Here is a 19,177-nt window from a genome sequence, read left to right as displayed (position 1 = left end):
TGTTTTTGACTGTCGTAGGTAGTAGGACAGGGGGGGTCATCCCTATGTTCCCCGGGTCCTATGTTCCCCTCTACCGGGGAACATAGGACCCTTTTTTCAAAAAAGGGTTCTATGTTCCCCACTGCTTCAAAGTAGACTGCTGCCACATGACAAAGCGCAGGTTGCTGTTGCAACTGTGACAGGTTAGGTTTAGGGATAGTTTTGGTCAGGGCACAAATTTAAAACTCAGAAACATTGCATTACTGACAGGTTAGGTTTAGGGATGGTTTTGGGAAGGGCACAATTTGAAAACTCAGAAACATACAATGCGGGGAACATAGAACCCTTTTTTAGAAAAGGGGTCCTAAGTTCCCCGGTCCCATACAAAGACAGGGGAACATAGGACCTGGGGAACATAGGTACGCTCGCGGACAGGGTAGTCTCAAGGTGCTGCTGTGTGACTGTAGAATTAGTGTTGTTAATCCTAAACCTCTGATTGGGTCTGTAACTAGTCTAAAATACTCACATTTGTTGTATTTAATATTTTATTCACAGAAAGCAAAGTTTGGTGCCATTGATTGCAGTTTAAAAAAAAAAAAAACAGGTGCCGTTCCATCATATCAATAAAATACACTTAAATGTATACCATTACAATGTCTTCTTTTTTTGTGATAAATTATGTTTTATGAAGTAGTTGAAGTTGGGGATTGTTTGTGCTAACATTAGAAATCAAGATAGACTTTTAAATTCCCTCCCAGAGTGAAACCGGAAGTGCGTCAGACTGTCATTTTCGAACCCGTCCGTCCACAGAGCTTGCCCGGTACTTTGCAGGTTTTAGATTGTCTGTGGTGTATCGCTGTCTTAGATTCTGTGTATGAAATGCCTGCGGAGAGTTTACGATGGGAGACGTTAGATGCTTTGAAAAATTCGCCAAAGGGAAAGTTAAAATACAACCCGGACTGGCTTGAGAAAGGAGAGGTAAGATTCCCACTCCGAGCATTTATGTGCTAGTTTGCTAATGCTAACCAACATCCCAGAGAGAGAATGGCATGCCCGATGCCCTACGCTCATGCCCAACAAATCTGCTAAGATTAGCGGAATGACTGAGCATAATTCAATGGCAGCAGCAGGCATCAATAACATGGTGGTTCGTCAGTTACAGTGTGGTGAACTGACTGAAGACGTGTTTTGAAAGCTCGTCTTCTGTTGGTGACAGAAGGTTTACGTTGATTGTGTGAGTTGGTGATAAAATTCCAGCCATCCTACATTTGACCCCGCGCTTGGCTATCTGGCAAGCAAGCATGTTGACAAGGAAGGGATGAAATTGTATCCATCGCCTACATGTTAAGGTGAATTACTTTGCGTCGGTTGGATATTTGTCAGCGACTAAACTCGCAAAACATGCAGTATACCGGTAGGTAAGGATCAAGTGCAATGCAGTGAAGGGTGACCCGGTAACATGTCGCAATGTCAGAGAAAAAAACTGCATGAAAGGATGGTTAAGAGTTTTTACGACTCTGCTGTGTTTAGTTATTTTCTTTTCTTGTCTTTTCTTTTCATGGATTGACTGACTGTCCTGTCGCAGTGTGCTTCCTGAACTGTAATGGCTCAAATTGTATAAGAGCTTCACACTTAGAACTATTATGAATGGTTTCACATTATGCGTGGTGAATCCAGTTCAGTGTCATTGGTGGTTGCTGTGACTGGGATGCTCATTGGCTTCTCAATATTGTAGGTATAATCTAAATTGCATGCAAATACAGAAAGGCAAAGCCAGCAATGCTGCGCTTGATCGTCCTTGATTGTTTGTAATCCTTGCTGGGTTGTCTGTTTTCTTGCTTGCCTTTCTGTTTGCTTGTCTTCCTGCCTACCTGCTTGGCTAATCATCCATTCATCCATCCATCCATCCATCCATCCATCCATCCATCCATCTATTTATCTCCAGGACATCCTGAGCGGCTGCAGCGAGACCCCCAGCCTGTCTCCTCTGTCGGGGCTGATCCTGAAGAGGCTGAGCGGTCGGCCACTGCAGAAGACTCGCTCCCTGAGCTCGCCCACGCGGGACACCAGCCCAGGTCTGTCAGAGGAGGGGGCTGCGCTCTCCAGCTCTCTCCCCACCAGCCCCCACCAGGCGCTGCTGAGTCCAGCCTCCCCACGCGCCACCTCCCCGCTCACCCTCTCCTCCCCACCGCTCCCAGCAGGCTCACAACAGGCAGATGACAAACCGGTAAGAGTGGATGGAATTGTGATCATCCCTGCAGTTCTTTATATTATATAATTTCTTTGTTTACACAATGTGAGCTTCATTTCAGATTATTTTATACAGTTTTGAAGATTCTCTCTACTTTGGGAAGTACGTATTTGATTAACTTAAGTTATGTATGTTTTCTATTGGCATTAATAGCCTTTTGGCCAGCTGACTATTTTGATTGATATTTCTAGGATGACTACATGAATGTGTCACTGAGTGTACATTAGGTTCAGGTCGTCTGCTTTTCCTCATAAAATGAATAAAGAATATGAATGAAAACAAGAAGTGAGGTGTCAAAATGACATCCATTTGTACTGTCGTTAATTATGTGGCAAATGAGTGCTTTCACTTTTTACAGCTATACTGTAAATGTCTGTGCATGCTTAGTAACTTCTAATCCTTGTCAACAATATCATTCACCAGGAAGAGGAGGATGAGCCGGCTGAAGAGGCGGACCTCAGTCCAGTGGCGAACCCTACGCCACCCCCCGCCATCTCCCTCATGTCCCCCAAGGCCACCCAGGTGGCGGGTTTCATCCGAATATGTGAGGAGAAGCACCGCGCCAAGGCCAAGGTTTGCTCTTAACATCATTTTTACATGGTGAGAGTAGACAGGAAAATAAGTGCGTGATAGATATTGGTCAGATACTAAAACACCAACTGGTCACTAAGGAGTGCTGCTTCACTTTTTTCTACTAAGCAGGTGCACTTAGGCTCAAGGATATAAGTTACTTGAGAAAGTAAGTGAAAGGATTCCAAAGGCACACCGCTTGATTAAGTTAAAAAGCCACTAATAAGATGGCCTGCCGTGTTGCAGCAAGCGTCTTCTTCAAAGGCTTTTTAACTTCCTCAAGCAGTGTGCCTTTGGAATCTTTGGCAAGACTTAAGCAACAGTAACAAACAGAGTTCATTTCGACCATATTTCTAAAAGATGGGGTCAGTAGCGGTGCGTGGAAAATTTGAGTGGGGAAGCACAAATTACAAAATAGCGCAGGTGACATCATCATCATCATCATAATAAGAGGTGTCGATATGCATGGATTTCTGTTCTTGAGGTAGCTCTATTTCATTGGCCATGAGGTTTGCAGCAAGTTAAAAGTGTAAGTGAAAGGGACACAAGTCATGTTTGCACTACAAAAAGTAACCCAAACTGTTTTGAGATATGCACGATGCAAGGGGTCACTAAGGGACAGGTTGCATAGTCTAAAACCTCGGATATGCTTTCAGATATCGGCTACCAGTAACCATTCCAGTGCAAGTCCATCACCACAAAACCGGAGACCTTTTGTAGCCTAACAGACGACACAAAATAGTCAGAGTTTTCACGTAATGCGAATTCATCAGATCCCCGTCAGCCCTCTGCACGAAAGAAGAGAATAACAACTTCAAACAACAAATGCGCTGTCTCTTCCTCTGCCCTGCTTGTCACGCGTGCCATATCTACTGTTTTTCGCGATGACAGCCAGGAAAGGTTGCGCAATCAACTGACAGAGGAAACACTTGAGTGGGCCTCGGCTGCTAGCTAGCGTCAGTCTACCTGTCATGAGTCACGACTCATGACTTTATTCCGCATTGACCACAACAACATTACAGCACAGATTAAGGTATTAAAACAACCGACAGCTGCGCACAACAAAAGCACCTCAGCAACTTAACTTAACAACTTCATTGTCACCTCAGTACCACTGCAGTATAGAATCTCATTGAACATCATAGGCACTCGGCGGTGCTATTACAGTAGAGCTCTAAGCTTAACCTAAACATGACTTACCCATCTGTTGCCTCTAAATAGCACTCCGAAATTGGGTTCATCAAAACGCCTATCCAATTCGTTGCCCAAATACTATCCCTGCAGGAATCCCAAAACCGATCTCAAGACGATTGTTCTCTTCTGCTCTCCATGCACCACAACAACCCACAGCCCTTACGTTTTTTTTTCTGGCATAGGCAAACAAAAACCACACGCACCTCATAGAGTGATGGAATGGAATGATGATTGATGTATGATTGTCCATTCTGATAAACTCCCCACCCATATCTGGGAACAGTTGTTTACATTTACACTAACGTTTTGGCACCGTGTGTGGGAAAGAGGGGACCTTGGCCAGAAGCAACTAACAGGGCGTTGTGTTCTTTTTGCAAACACCGATCAAAGACTCACTCAGTTGACACACACACACACACACACACACACACACACACACACACACACACACACACACACACACACACACACACACACACACACACACACACTATGCATGCTGTGGTAGCAACTGGTCCACTCTTAAAGGTTTTAAAGTTGTATATTTGTATTTATGTAAAAATGATGATGCATGTCACCTGTTTTGGCCATAGTGTGTGGCCATAGTTGCTTGTTTGACTGTAGACTACATAAGCGATGGTCATTCTGCTGCTGCTGCTGCAGGCGGAGCTGAACCGCCGCGTGGAGCTGCAGGAACGTCTTGTTGCCACGGTAGCAGGGCTGGAGTCAGAGCAGCTGAAGCGCTTTGAGGAGCTGGCCGAGCTCAAGCAGCGGCAGGAGTTCCAGAGCATGAGGGACATGCTGGACAAAGAGTAGGACACACACACACACACACACACACACACACACGCGCCACAAGTCAGGATGCTTTGGGAGAGATGTGCGGGACAAAGAGTAGCGCACACAAATGCACACACAGAGCCGGATTAAGATGGCCAGGGGTCCCTAGGCTACAAGTTGCGGTAGTTCCCCACAGAGGGGAAATGATCTGACAAAATTACAGAAACATTGGGTATTTCTCAACGTGCAGTGTCCTAGTCTTGCTAGGATGAGTTATACCCATTATTTTGCGGATTTCCAAGGAGTATCCAATCGTTAATTGGACTTACTACCCCCACACACACACACACACACACACACACACACACACACACACACACACACACACACACACACACACACACACACGTGTGTCACAAGTCAGGATGCCTCAGGAGAGATAGGCAGGACAAGAAGCAACGCAGACACACAAGCCATGATTCATCAGGAGACGTAGAAAAGTAGTGGACGAACGGGATAGGTCATAAAACACTAGTCACGATGCATTAGGTTGAGGGCCTTGCTGGACAAAGAGTAGATCACACAAACACACAGAGGTCAGGATCAGCGCCAAACATCCCGGTGGGGCCCAGAAAGTAAAAAATACCCTGCCACAAATTTGCTCCAGTCAATTCAATGAAAGGGCTGATCCAAATTACCACACTCCTTCAGCCAGATTGATGAGGCAATCAGTGAAATCAGCTGTTTTGGGAGCACAGCCAGAAGGAATGTCTGGCAGAGATTTTACTTTCTCAATCCAGTTTGGCCGGCCCTGGTTAGGATACACATCAGTAGAGAAGGGACGATGAACATGATGAACAAAAGGGAAAAACACTTATCAATAGGTCATAAAGCAAGTAGTCAGAATTTAATGAAAAGGTATCATTTTGTGAATGAATTTTGAGTTGCGTTCAGTGTGTAAGGTATTTGGGTGAAGACAAATGGCTTTGGTCTTGAACTGCTCAACTTGCCTTGTGTGAAAACTGGGCTTCTTGGCCAATTTGATTAAATTCTACGCAGAGCCCTCTTCAATTGACCTTGGGTGGTAATAATAGATAATAAAAGTCAACCTTCCTTTTTTTTTGTAGGGCACAAGAAAGCCTTGGTCGCCAAGAGAAACTCAAAGAAGAACATCAAAAAAGAATCAAGGTAGTGATTTAAGCTGCTTAACCCTTTAACTTAACCCTTTAACTTTACCCTGCACTTTGCATCAGATCTAATTAAATGGAAGCATTTGAAATGTATTCAATCCTATGTCACGTAAAAGTACATATTTACCCCTCCAGATGCATTGACTCCCAACTCATAAAAATACATGAATTTTGAATCTAGACACTCGAATGCACAACGGTCAAAGACGTCCAAAAGGGAATTGTCATTCAGTGTAACGGATACCTTCTGCTGACTGTAACTGTAAAAAAAATGACTTTTTTTATTTTATTTTTTTCCTGTGAATTCATGATCATGAAAGCCTCGGCTGTCATCGATTCACTTGAAACAATTTAAAAATCTTGTTTTTTACAGTTACAGTCAGCAGAAGGTATCCGTTCTGAATGACAATTCCTTTTTGGACGTCTTTGACCCACAATTATAAATTGAAGTAGTGGAAATTTCTTTCATGTTGTCCCATGAAAAGCTATACTTACCAATGTGAGGGGTGTACTCACTTCTTTGACTAGTCTGACATTAGGTCTGTATCTATCACTTAGTGTCTCGCTACATTTATTTTCTCTGTCCCTTGACTGTGAAAGCATTCTATTCTGTTACATGTACATTCTCTTCTATGTTTTCTGTGCATATGTTTTCTATTCAGCTGTACTGTATGTGCATGTTTCCCTGCTGAGCAGATCCTCAACCTGCGTCTGCGCGAGGCCGAGCAGCAGCGCATGCGCGAGGCCGAAGCGGAGCGGCAGCGCCAGGCGGATGGCCGCGAGCGTCTGCGGGCGCTCAACGCCGTGCAGGAGGAGGTGCTGCAGCTCCACCAGCTGCTGGAGCCGGCCAACGCCCTGGACCATGCCGCCATCATCACCCGCGGCAACCAGCTATGCTCGCAGGTGTCCGAGGTGGTGCGCACCACCGCAGAGGTCAGTCGCTGACATGTACAAGTAGGGGGACAAAAACAACAATCTTAAACCTCCTCTCAGCATCTCTGTTGCATGCAGTAATGTCTCTATCTGATGGCAGTTTTTTTTCTCCTTTTGATTTTGATTTGGCCGTAATTGCAAGAACGACACCTACAAGAGAGCAAATTTATTTCCGGGGACAGGGGGCTACAGCTGTATTGCGGGGGGCCAAACGGGTCAAATTGGCTGATAAGTTGGTCTTTTCTACCAGCCAAACTGATTTTTCACCAGCATTTGGCTGGTGTTAATTTATAGCCCTGCTGCTAACTGTAGGCCCACTATACATGGGTTCTAAATTTTGTTTATAACCTGACTGCGCGAACCTAGCTGCGCACAACTCAACCTTTGATTGTTGGAAACCACTGTCGGTCAAAAAATTAGCTCACGTGGTTGGCTGCTAGTGTCTTGCCCCTCCTCATAACATCGTGTTGATAAACACTGAGAACCCATGTATATACTGACGTGTTCCTGTAACATCTGTTTGCACTGTGCGTGACTATATCTCTGTGTTGCCTGCCTGTGTGTAGGGAGAGTTCCCGAGCGTGGAGGACATGGCGTTGGTGGAGCGGGCGCTGGAAGAGATGCGCAGCCTGGTGCGGGAGCTGCAGCAGCAGGTAGCCCAGGAGCAGGAGAGGGTTCGCAGGGAGCAGCAGCAAGAGGAGGAGCGCCTGAAGCAGGCCGAGGAGCAGGCCCGACAAGAACAGGAGAAGAAGAACGCAGCCGCCGCCGCCAGGGAGAAGGCCAAGAAACAAGGTCAGATATGGCAAAGATCTTTTTTTATTGTGGTGCCGTTTAAGGAGTTAAAACCTGCAATATCAGTATGCTTCCATATAGCATAACTAGTCCATAAAATTCCTAGTAATAGTATTAACTTGTATTGTTATTGAATGCATTGAATGTATTTTTCCATTAAAAATGACAAATGATTGACATTAAAATGTAGCAATGTTTAGGAACAAAAAAGATTAGCATTTGAATTTGGGAGGTGGAGGGAGGGAATGTTCTTGGGTCCAAAAGGGGATGCTGGCAGAAAAGGATTTGGGAACCACCAATGTCTGCTGTCAGTGTGAAGGCCAAGAAACGGTTATATAAAGCAGAGAATGTGGGTAGGCTGTGGAGTTTAAGAATGGAAGTCTTGCGGGTACAAATCCCTTACCTGCCTCTGGCCAGATGAATGGGTTCCGTCTTGCTCCACGTACACGTCATCTGGTTCGGGAGCTGGGCGAATCTGAAAATCCTCAAGACCCTAGAGTAAATTCACAAAGCATGCTCACGGGGACCCCGGTTCGAGTCCGGCCGGGTGCATTTCCCGATCCCACCTCGTCTCTCTGTCCCACTATTCTATCAAAATAAAGGCATAAAACCCCCTAAAAATATTACACACACAAAAATCACAAAGCTGAGCAGAAATACACGAGAGTCTGGCAAGAGCCAGGTTATCAAATCCCACCCTGACCAGTGAATGGGGAAAGACGCCTTATCCACACTTTCATTCTAACCAACACCTAATGGTGGAAAAGCTACATACAGAGAAGAGAGTAGGAGTAGGATGTGTAGGGATCCTACTTGGATGGCATTTGGGAGACTGTGGAAGGAGAGTAACATGAGATATGCTGGTGTGCTCCACAGGTTTGCAGGCCAGTGCAGAAGAAAGCACCCTGAGGTGGTTTAAGGAGCTACAGGAGGCTGCCAATCAGTGTGCACAGTCCTTCGAAGACCTCAACACCACAAAGGATATGCAGGTTTGTAGTAGTAACTTTAGTAATTTTGTTGTCCCCCATGGCGAAGTTCTTGTACATGTAAATGGAAATTGTACAGTAAATACAAGCAAACCTTCCTATGCCCCAAGGGACATTATGTTGGACATTATGCCCCAAGGGATATTGGACAGGTGTCAACAATCGGTCGACTGTCCCAAATGATCTACTAGTATCTATGCATAGGGGCTGTGCAAATGCACTAAGGGGTAAATAAATAACTAAAATGGCCGCACCTGTAGATCAACGAAAATCGTGGCCGTGACGATTTAATAGTCATCGCACAGGGGAAAATATAGTAGTGACCTGCCTTCGGCAACCCTTGAAGCCAGAACATGTTGACAGGCTGGTGTTTCTGGCCAAAAATCTGTAGGCCCACCTAAGCCTTTTATATGAATATTACAATTCAGATTTTTTTTTAATCACTTATACACATTCTTGGATATATTTTAGTTTGCAATTGTAAACAATATTCTGCACACAAGTTTTGTTTGTTGTTGGAATAATTGTGATCAATAATCAATTTTACAGAAGAAGAAGGTGCGAATGGAGCTACAGAAGGCTGCCACCATCCCTGTCAGCCAAATCTCAAGTGTGTCAGGTAGGTCGGAACTGGTCTCGTACACATTGCATCATGATTTGATGTACTCACACTTTGACATCTGAGGTTTCATGTAAAAGTCTTTTGGAAAGTACAGTATATCGACACTGATTATGTTATTTGGGTTGTCAAATGGGTTGTAGGAACCGCTTATGGTAAGTATTATTCATGTTTTTTAATATACGTTTCAGGCTCCAAGTTAAAGGAGGTGTTTGAGAAGATCGACAAGCTGTTGTCGGGGCGACCAGTGGTGTCCGGGGGCAAGTCAGTGTCCACCTCCCTCCATCCCCACGGCCTGGAGTTTGTCAGCTACAAGCTGGCGGAGAAGTTTGTGGTAAGCTAATGCTAATGTGGTTATTGTGGTATATTATGAGGTCTGATGATGAGATGGCTCAGGGATACCAGGGAGCCGTGCGACTGGCTGGATGTATAGATTTTTGTTTTGTGAAGTTGGTGCAGAGTGAGAAGGTGTGCCTTTTATTCATTTAGTAAAAAAAAGCCGCACTCTCGGGTGTAATTCTTGTATTTTATTCTAGTGGGTTAGTGAAACGTCTGTCTGTCATGCTAACCCACTAGAATAAGATACAAGAATTACACCAGAGAATGCTGCTTTTCTACTAAATATGAACCCCTTCACACCCGAAGACCTTGTAAACAACAGTTGGGAGTTGAGCGCGCTTTCTGAAAAAAGGCTGTTTGTTTTTAGAAACAAGGTGAGGAGGAGGTGGCTTCGCACCACGAGGCGGCCTTCCCCATCGCCGTGGTGGCGTCGGGCGTGTGGGAGCTGCACCCCCGCGTGGGGGACCTCATCCTGGCCCACCTGCACAAGAAGTGCCCCTACGCCGTGCCCTACTACCCTCCCATGAAGGACGGCACCTCCATCGAGGACTACCAGAGGTGGGTCAGTCACCAGGTCCTGTGCAATAGATCTAGAACCTGAGATGTCGCGTAGTCTACTGGCAGTCTACAGGGGGTTTGTATGTCGCACAAGGTGGCAAAGCTCTTTGATTGACCTAGTGAACTATAACGCCAAATTCCCACCAACCGTCCATTCGCCAGCGGCAGGGAGAATGCATGGAAACAAATTGGTGCATTCATTAGGGGTGTGGATAATAAGGGAAATGCATCGGTGCATCAATCCTACGGCCTACGTCCTACATCACGGAGGCTGTGACTAACACCCCTACCATTCATACAAACATGGTGGTGGCCAGACGGTAACCGCCTGGGACACGGCTCAGTGCCGTGCTGCAATTTGGAAATCCAACCACGTTATTTTCAGGGCAGTATTTGAGCGCTGTCCCATTGTTTTGAATAACAAAAACACATATCCCAGTTAATTAGGCAATATTTTCATGTATTTGATGTGTCAACCACAAAAAAAAAAAAATCTGGCAATTTGGTGGAGGAGGACTTGTGGTATGTTTTTTTCCAGGATTTGGGCTTGGGCCCTTAGTTTCAGTGAAAGGATCTTTGAACGCTTCAGGATACCAAAACATTGTGGACAATTCCATGCTCCTGACCTCGTGGGAATATTTTGGAGCAGGCCCCTTCCTCTTCCAACATGACCATGCACGCCCCCATTTACGTTGGGTGTGTATAAGACCTAAGAGTGTGATTGTGATGTGGTGTTCTCGATGTGTGTTCACCTGCAGGATCTTGGGATACCGCGTGGAGGACTCTGGAGTGGAGGCTCAGGACAGCTTCCTAAAGAGGATGTCCGGAATGATCCGTCTCTATGCTGCCATTATACAGCTACGATGGCCTTACACCAACAAGTCAGGGGTATGGACACACACACACACACACACACACACACACACACACACACAAACACACACACACACACACACACACACACACACACACACACACACACACACACAGACATTGTACGCCTCTGGGAAAATAGAGACAGATATATTAAGCTGTGATTACTTGATCCCAACAAGCCTGGCATATAAGCAGAGAGGCATTTATTAATATAACCTTACACCAAAAACTTCAGCACAGTGAACACACAAGCATTATGCTACAATATGCTACTACACCAACAAACATACAGGCGCTCCTTATACATGGGTTCGCAGTGTTTGTAAACACGATGTTATGAGGAGGAGCAAGACATTGGCAGCCAACCACATGAGCTAATTGTTTAGAACAATCAGAGGTTGAGTTGTGCGCAGCTAGTTTCGCGCAGTCTGGGAAAATAAACAATTAGAACCCATGTAGGACTGTTGAACAAATCATCAGCAGTGGTAATATGGTGGAAATACATACTGTGGTGGTAATACACCACAACATAGAAGTTTGATTGTAATTCAACTTGAGAAACCTGTTGATAATATCACTACGTGGAATGTTATTATTTACAGATGAATACAAGTGATCAGATGTATGTAGTTGGACATTTTCCTCCGTTTGTTGCGATTTCTAGCTGGCCTCTACCAGGCATGTCCTTATTCTGGTATGATTGTGTTCTGTTGGGTCTAGCCTTCCCCACATGGGCTGAATCACGGCTGGCGCTGGTTGGCCCAGATGCTGAACATGGAGCCCTTGGCTGACATCACCGCAACTCTGCTTTTTGACTTCCTCGAGGTACAAAGACTATTCTGATTCCGAACACTAGTTTCTTTTAAATGCAAAAATCCATTGAATCCATTTGTTTGACCAGTGCATGTAAAGAAATTGACAGTAAAACCGACTTGACTTGAACACGATTAACCCTCTTTGCATATGAGCATTAATGTCACATCAAGGAGAAATCAAAATGGATGTTTTTGGTCATAGTTTGGACAAATTAACAGTTATAGTGTACAAGTCATAGTGTTGTGTACAAGTGAACGTGTTTATTTGGTTGTTTTCAGGTGTGTGGCCACGCCCTTCTGAAGCAGTACCAGGGCCAGTTCTGGAAACTCATTTTCCTCATCAAAGACGACTACTTTCCCAGGTACTGACTATTTCAAAAGCGGTGTTGCTTTTCACAACTCTGTAATCTGAAAATGCACCATTCCGTGTTACAGGTTGACAAACAAGGACACTTAGTTAATTGGCATTGTATTGGCTTAGCCGTTTGTAACATTCACAGGGCGGTTTTAGGAAATCTGAGGCCCTGGGCAAGGACCAATTTTGAGGCCCCCTTTAAATGATTAATTAATAATCGATGATGTATAAATGCAGGCAGTGGCATAACAACGGAAACCATAAGCAAGATTATCTAGGTGGGCCCCATATTCAATCAATATTTATATATCACATTATCATACACAACTGTCATTCAGTGTGTTAAAGAATAAAGAAAGAGAAGAGAGAAAAGTATATTGCTATAGATAGTAGATAACCATCACCAAAGGCAGATGAAAACAAAGCTGTTTTTAATTTCTTTTGAAATCATACTGTTGGGGCAGGTCTTATTTGGACATCTACCTGGCCCCAACAGGCAGCATAATGACTATGCCATTTCACCCTATCTGGATTTGACCCTAGACACTACCAGAGAAGACCTAAGGCATCTAAGGATGATATTGTTCTAGCACATCCACAATATATTTAGGGCCTAAGGCATTTAGTGACTTAAAGACTATCAGGACTGTTTTAAACTCAATTCTCAAAACAAAAACAAAAAAACCCTCACTGGTAGCCAGTGAAATGACCAAATACTGGAGCGCTGTGATCTCTTTTGCTATGTAGAATTCTAGCAGCATGTGGATAAGTTTCACCTGCCTGAGTGACTTTTGGGGAATGCCTGTAAGGGTAGGCTATTACAATAGCCAACTCTGCAAGTAATTGGGAGGGAAAGTAATCTCATCGCCCCCTGCTGACAACGTTCCAAGCCCCTGCAACAAATGAATGGGTTTTTTCTTTGAAAAATTACATCTCGGCCCTGACGACGAAGTAGAAGTAGTGGCAGTCATATTATAGGCGAGTTGGCCCGTTTTATTGAATCAGGTGGTAAAATGTTCGGTTTTTCACTGATCTGAACTGATTTAAATATTCTTTAAAAAGCTAATACAGAACTACACTGACTGGCATGTGTGACGTGTTTACTCCATGTAATTAGCATAGCCAAATTAGCATAGCCAAACATGAGCCTGAGAGGTGGTTACTCGTCACCACAGAAGCCATCATATCTACTAGAGAAGTTAAAACCAAACCAAAATGATTGTGTGTATATATGTTTAATAGGAAGACAATGTGGAACTCACAGGATTACAAGAATGTGAAGATATGCGAAGAACTTGCGTTCATTCGCGTTCATTTGTTTCTCTGTGTTGTCAACGAGGCGCGAAGCACAGCATGCTGGGAGCTGTAGTCCGTTTCCGACCAGATTGGCACAATTTCTATTTTTCTTAAAAGGGCAAAAAATGACTTAAGATTTTCACAGGTAGTAGTTCATCCTATTGTGTACGCTGAAAAATGTGTCTGGTGTTATAGTTCCTAATCATATCTTTGTGGGATTTTTTTAAAAACTCGTCTATGGGAGTTTCAATAGGATCGCCTTGGTGTTTGGAACGTAACCGCTAGGATCGCTGTTTTCCACTTTCCCTCCCAATAAAAGCAGAAATTAATTTCTCCCTAAGGTGCCAAAAAGTTGATTTAGTTATGCTGTTGATGTGAGCATTCAGCCTGCAGCACGTGAGAAATAGCCAGGATAGACCCACACTCGTTCCATAAATGGGCAAAGAAGATAGAATGAGACAATTCCCAGTAGAGGGTTGATTACAAAAGAAAACATTATTTAAAAAATGGTGATGTGCCCCTTGAACGAAAACACAGCACAACACACCGATGAAAACAGTTAGTCGACACACCACGGTGCACCATAACACACACACTGCACTACCAGTGATTGTCACCCAATACAGAGGAAACGGTGACTGAAGTAGAAACTATTGTGTTTCAGAAACCGAAATTAGGCAACAAACGAGAAACAACAGGCACCTTGCGCCAACTGCGCGTGCACACATCTGTTGAATAGTTAACAAGTCCCCTCTCTAGTTCTAACTTAAAACTATATCGCTCACAACTCTGAAGTGACTCAGCTTGCTTCGTGAAGTGATATAACAGCTAGACTACAATAGCCAAACTTCCCGTCATGCTAACCAGAAATAAATAAAGCAAACAGACATGAAGCCGACATTAGAGCTATCAACTTTTGACTATAGTTACACCGAATGATAACAATGCGTGAAGTATGAAATGATACGATATCAAAATTGTGCTTCAGCCGGCGGACATAATGATTGAAAGGAATAAACCCCTACCTTGCCTTCTTTGTAGCTTCTGTACAACATAGCTTCTGTTCTGAATATCCATTATGTTCATGCTAGCACTGGCGATTGAAGTGACTTGGTCATTTTACAATTCTGTCTGAAGTAGGGGAGCGCAGAGCACAAAGTGACGCGGGGCAATTTGTAACACAGACTTTTTATCAAGATGCACAAATCATGTTCTGCCTACTTCCATAAACAAGGTCCAGAAGGCATGCTACAATTTTCACTGTTTTCACTGACAACCATGACTTAATGTGTCTTATTATCAAGAAAGGACAAGCTCCCACGCATCAGGGCCAGGCTGACATTCGAAATAACGGTAGAACGTTGCCGATGCAACTGGCGCTCCCTCCAAACAGCCAATAAGACTGTATTAGGCTACTACTGGTATAATGTATCCCACAATGCAAGGCCGCAATGTACAAAAATAAATAAAAGAAAATCCACAAAAATATTGTTCTTTTATGACCTTAATTTCTATTTGAAACATGTATTTGTAGGCTATAATTCTACCACCCATGTGACCTACTGTTGCTAAAAGTAGGCCTACTATTAATTTTCTTGTGGCATAATGTTGAGCTCAAATTTAAGTCCCACCGTCGTGCTGAAGTGTGCCACTGGCTATATGTACAAACTGCCTTTGACATGAAGTATTTACATATTATATGTCGTGCTTGGTCCTTCAGTTTGCATGGAGGGGTATCGTGTGAGTCGCGCAGAAACCGCTACTTCACATCAGAGGGCCCCGTGCTATGATTCAGGGCCCCCAGTGACTGAATTTTCGCTCCACGTGAAGCTGTTATGGGGGACGACGGGGCCCCTGAAAGGACGGGGCCCCGGCCAGGCAATTGCCCGACCTTGCTCAGTGGTAGAACCGCCCCTGAACATTAATTTCCTGAGCTGTTTTGCTTCATTAGTTGATGCTAATGCTCTTATTTAATTATTAATTCTCCACTGTTTCTCGATTACCTATAATCCATGTGTGTGTATAATTATTATTTGCTGTTTGTCAACCTCACTTTGGATCTATTCTGGCTGTGTATAGATGAAACACCGTACAATTACGCTGACGTGTGTGTGTGTGTGCGTGCGCGCGTGTGTTGTAGGATTGAAGCTGTGACCAGCACAGGACAGATGGGCTCAGTGATGCGACTCAAGCAGTTCTTGGAGGTAAGCACTCTGGTAGAGCATACACACCACAACACCGTGTCATATTAACTACAAGTGACACAACTGACTGAAAGCCACAAAAACACTGTTCCATGTACACATTGAATCTGTTGCTTTTATTCATTTGTGTTGCTTGCAGCTCTGACAAGGTGTCAGAAGAGTCCTTTACCTTGACAAATGCCTAATGACAAAACACTAGAAGTGTGATGGACGTATGCAAGTGTTCGGGTACCCCCTCTGGGATCTTTACTCATTAAATGTTTCTGTTGGACCTAAACAAAATTAACAACTGAAACCATTATTTTTCCATAATAAAGGTTGGAAATGAAGTTGTTTCTTCCATAGCTCTGCAACAAATAAATTGATGTAATGATTTCTAAAAGGGGCATCTGAATTTTGGAATATCACTGTACAGTATTAGCATTTTCAGAATGCTGTTATCAAACTCATAACCCCTTGAACACTGTCTTGATCCCATTGTTGCACTGTTATCACCATTGTGAAACCCTCAGTATTTCTTTCTGTACTGCGACGCCAAAATATTTTGGCACAACTCACCTGGTATTTGTGTTGCCGATGACCCAAAGATCAGTGATCAGAGAAAACTTAACTAATAAAGTTACTGCGAAATGGTCAGTGTGCGGGAGTTATGTCTACTTACTGCTGCCAGTATGTTACCTGTTAAGAGCTGTGTCTCGATGTTTCTCTCCCCTCTTCTCAGAATGCGCTGCGAACAAAACAGATCCATCCACCCAAAGGCCAGCTGGTCTCAAGCTTCTGGAGAACGTGATTGGTGGCCTCACCTGAATCCCGCCCTGCGACGACCGCGATTGGTCATTGGGAAATATCTGTCTCCAGACTCGCTCTCCTCCTCATCGCACCTGACCGACTGCCTGCCGCAGGCGAAGGAAACCTCACTTGCTATATTTGCATGCTACTCATGCTCTTACATCTGCATGCTACACGGCCTCCAAGCGGACATGCCCAACAGCTCGCTCTAATCAGTAGTAACACGCTGTGCCTGTGCTCATTCTCCCTTCAGAGGGGTTCAGCCTTAAGCCACTTTAGGGAGTTCCGCTGCCTTATAAAGGGGGGAAACTGTATAGACCATGCATGGATAGTTTTTATCGGCACATTACATTGAATGTGTGATGCCCATTATGATGGGAAGGCTGTGCTTACAGGAGCTAGTTGGTTAAAGCAAAGGCTTGAGCTTGTAATTTCTTTGGCCTCTCGGATGTAAAGTCTCCAGTGTCCTCATTTTAGGGGGGCACTGATGCTATTGTTCTTTTTATTATGGTGCTATTGTCTTTTTATTTATTTGACCCCTTGATGGACGAGGGTGTTTTTGTTATATCATGACGACTGCTGAAGCCATACATTTAAGTGCATTCTAATGTAACTTTAATCGGAAGATGCACCCGTGCATAAATGAAATTGGTACTGTGTATTGTGCTTTTATAAAGCATTCTTTACCGGTATTAAAGAGTGCACATCTCCACTTCCAGGTTTGTGTCATTGCATTTTGTTCTACAAAGCCAGTCAAATGGGAAAGTATGCAGCCTTTAAGTTGTTTCCTATAACTCTAGGTAGACTGGACTAATTAATAACTCAAGGTAATAAGTCAAAGCAATTACCATTGTATAGAATCTTACCATCTCTGATTTATAATGTAGTAATGATAATAATCTGTAATATTGTTGCAATGTTTTTGCGTGGGTCGGGGTGAGCCCTTCTTCACTCACAGTGGTTGACGTAGACGTTCAAACCCCAATGAATAAGACCGCCCGTCCCGTTATGCAGAATGAAAACGTCTATCTTTTTCCTCTGCCAGCTGGCCCTGACGTGAAGATGCCATCTGTCACAATAGCATTTAAAATTGATCCAATGTTGCGTATATCAAATTTGAAGTCAAATACAACCGAGTCTATATGGGTAGGAAAACACTATCTGTAACCAAGGACAGAACAACCCTACCAGCAGTGCAGTTTTAGACCAAGCCTGGTGAATGAGCTCTGGTTTGTAGGCCTACCTGATAAAATATCTAAAAAGGCCAAGGGCATTGAAACATCAATTCTGGTTTACTTTTACGGTTGGAAAATGCAAAACACTGAAAAACTGCATAATTTTCTATACAAAAAAATAGTACTTGAAGCCATTGCGCAACACGCAACATTAATCAATCATCCTTCCTTTCCTGAGTTGTGTTGTTTCTTCTCAATTGGACAGGGCACTAAGTGCACAGCACTTTTAGACAAGTAGGCTATTACACCAAAATAACCTCAGATTATTCTTTACAGTTAATATTTTTGTATTAATGTTTGTTATCCTGGATGGATATTTGTCGTGGCGAACGCATGGACAAAGCGTCTCCATTCAAGTCCTCCAAAATAGGGGGCGCTAAATATTTTGATAAAGTATAGGGTGCATTGCATTAATTTTGTTCCTTGACGTGTTCGCATAATGTGACTACGTGAAAGGTGCGTGCCATACGTTTTGAACTTTGTGTGAAAATATAGGTCAACGTTGTTAAGCAGAGACATTTTTGCTACTCCATTTCTGGAGCGCTTCTCGCAAAGCAGGGCGCGTCATTCTTAGCAATATATGGCGCAAACTTGTTGGAGACAAATGGGTGAATCAAACTCGTGGTCACACTTGTTTATGGTGCTACACTGTATCGTTGGGATGCCCGGAATTGGATATACCTATGCATGTGATGCGTCCGGTGGTGACTTGCTTTTATGCAGGTCCTGTGGATATGAAATCGCACTTGAGTCGGACGCCAGTTTTGTACACAGTCGCCTTGCCCTGTCTCAACGAAATAACACGGTGTTTGGGGAGAAGCGGGTTCCTGTTCAATTGTTTGAGAATCCTCAGGGCTATCAGTTTGAGGTCTTGACTTTGAAGAAGGCTGACGTACGGAAACATTGGCCAGCAGAAAAACATTTCACCTGGTTTCCTGGCCACTCCTGGACTATTGCGACGTGCCCTCGCTGCAGAACTCACCTGGGTAGCTACGTTTTGTCTACGCTGGCTTGATAACCAATTTAGAGTTTATTGTTATGAGTAGCCTAACCGATACAGTGCTATTCTGTGTTCCAGGCTGGGCATTTCAACCGAGTGACTGGCCCTCGACAATCCCTTCAGAACAGTTCGAAGATTCACAGAAGACGTTTGTAGCCTTGATCGTCCACAGGTTGCTCCGGGAGCATTTCGCGTCATCTCTGCTGGTTACTCCCAGGTCCTTCAAAAGTTAGCACTAACAAAATGTCAGCTGAATTTCCTTTCCCCCATTTCTTAAATAAAGCCTTGATGTATTTAACTTGTACATTATTTTCCTTCTCAATGGCACTCAAAAGTTTGGAATAAGCACACCGTGCCATTTATTGACAAACTTGCATGACCCATGCAAATGAAGCATAGTAGCTGAAGAAACCAAT

At 43.9% G+C, this 19,177-nt stretch overlaps 1 protein-coding gene across 2 annotated transcripts; it reads left to right on the top strand.

Moving 5' to 3' along the window:
• Positions 1 to 773: 773 nt before the first annotated feature.
• Positions 774 to 17,244, top strand: gle1 (GLE1 RNA export mediator). 2 transcript variants are annotated; one of them, XM_063195720.1, is made up of 16 exons: positions 774 to 957; positions 1,925 to 2,206; positions 2,654 to 2,803; positions 4,658 to 4,806; positions 5,902 to 5,962; positions 6,661 to 6,897; positions 7,464 to 7,689; positions 8,566 to 8,678; positions 9,225 to 9,294; positions 9,486 to 9,628; positions 10,001 to 10,191; positions 10,950 to 11,079; positions 11,788 to 11,892; positions 12,162 to 12,244; positions 15,674 to 15,737; positions 16,459 to 17,244. In XM_063195720.1, exons 1-16 carry the CDS (start codon positions 859 to 861, stop codon positions 16,525 to 16,527), a joined length of 2,172 nt encoding a protein of 723 aa, XP_063051790.1. In that variant the 5' UTR covers positions 774 to 858; the 3' UTR covers positions 16,528 to 17,244. The 2 variants fall into 2 exon arrangements, with proteins under 2 accessions (XP_063051790.1, XP_063051791.1); XM_063195721.1 differs by lacking the exons at positions 15,674 to 15,737; positions 16,459 to 17,244 and having other exon boundaries at positions 12,162 to 12,251.
• The last annotated feature ends 1,933 nt before the right edge of the window (positions 17,245 to 19,177 follow it).

Source organism: Engraulis encrasicolus, chromosome 3 (assembly GCF_034702125.1).
Source record: "Engraulis encrasicolus isolate BLACKSEA-1 chromosome 3, IST_EnEncr_1.0, whole genome shotgun sequence".
Classification (NCBI taxonomy): Eukaryota; Metazoa; Chordata; class Actinopteri; order Clupeiformes; family Engraulidae; genus Engraulis; species Engraulis encrasicolus.
This window is presented reverse-complemented; position numbering and strand designations above follow the sequence as displayed.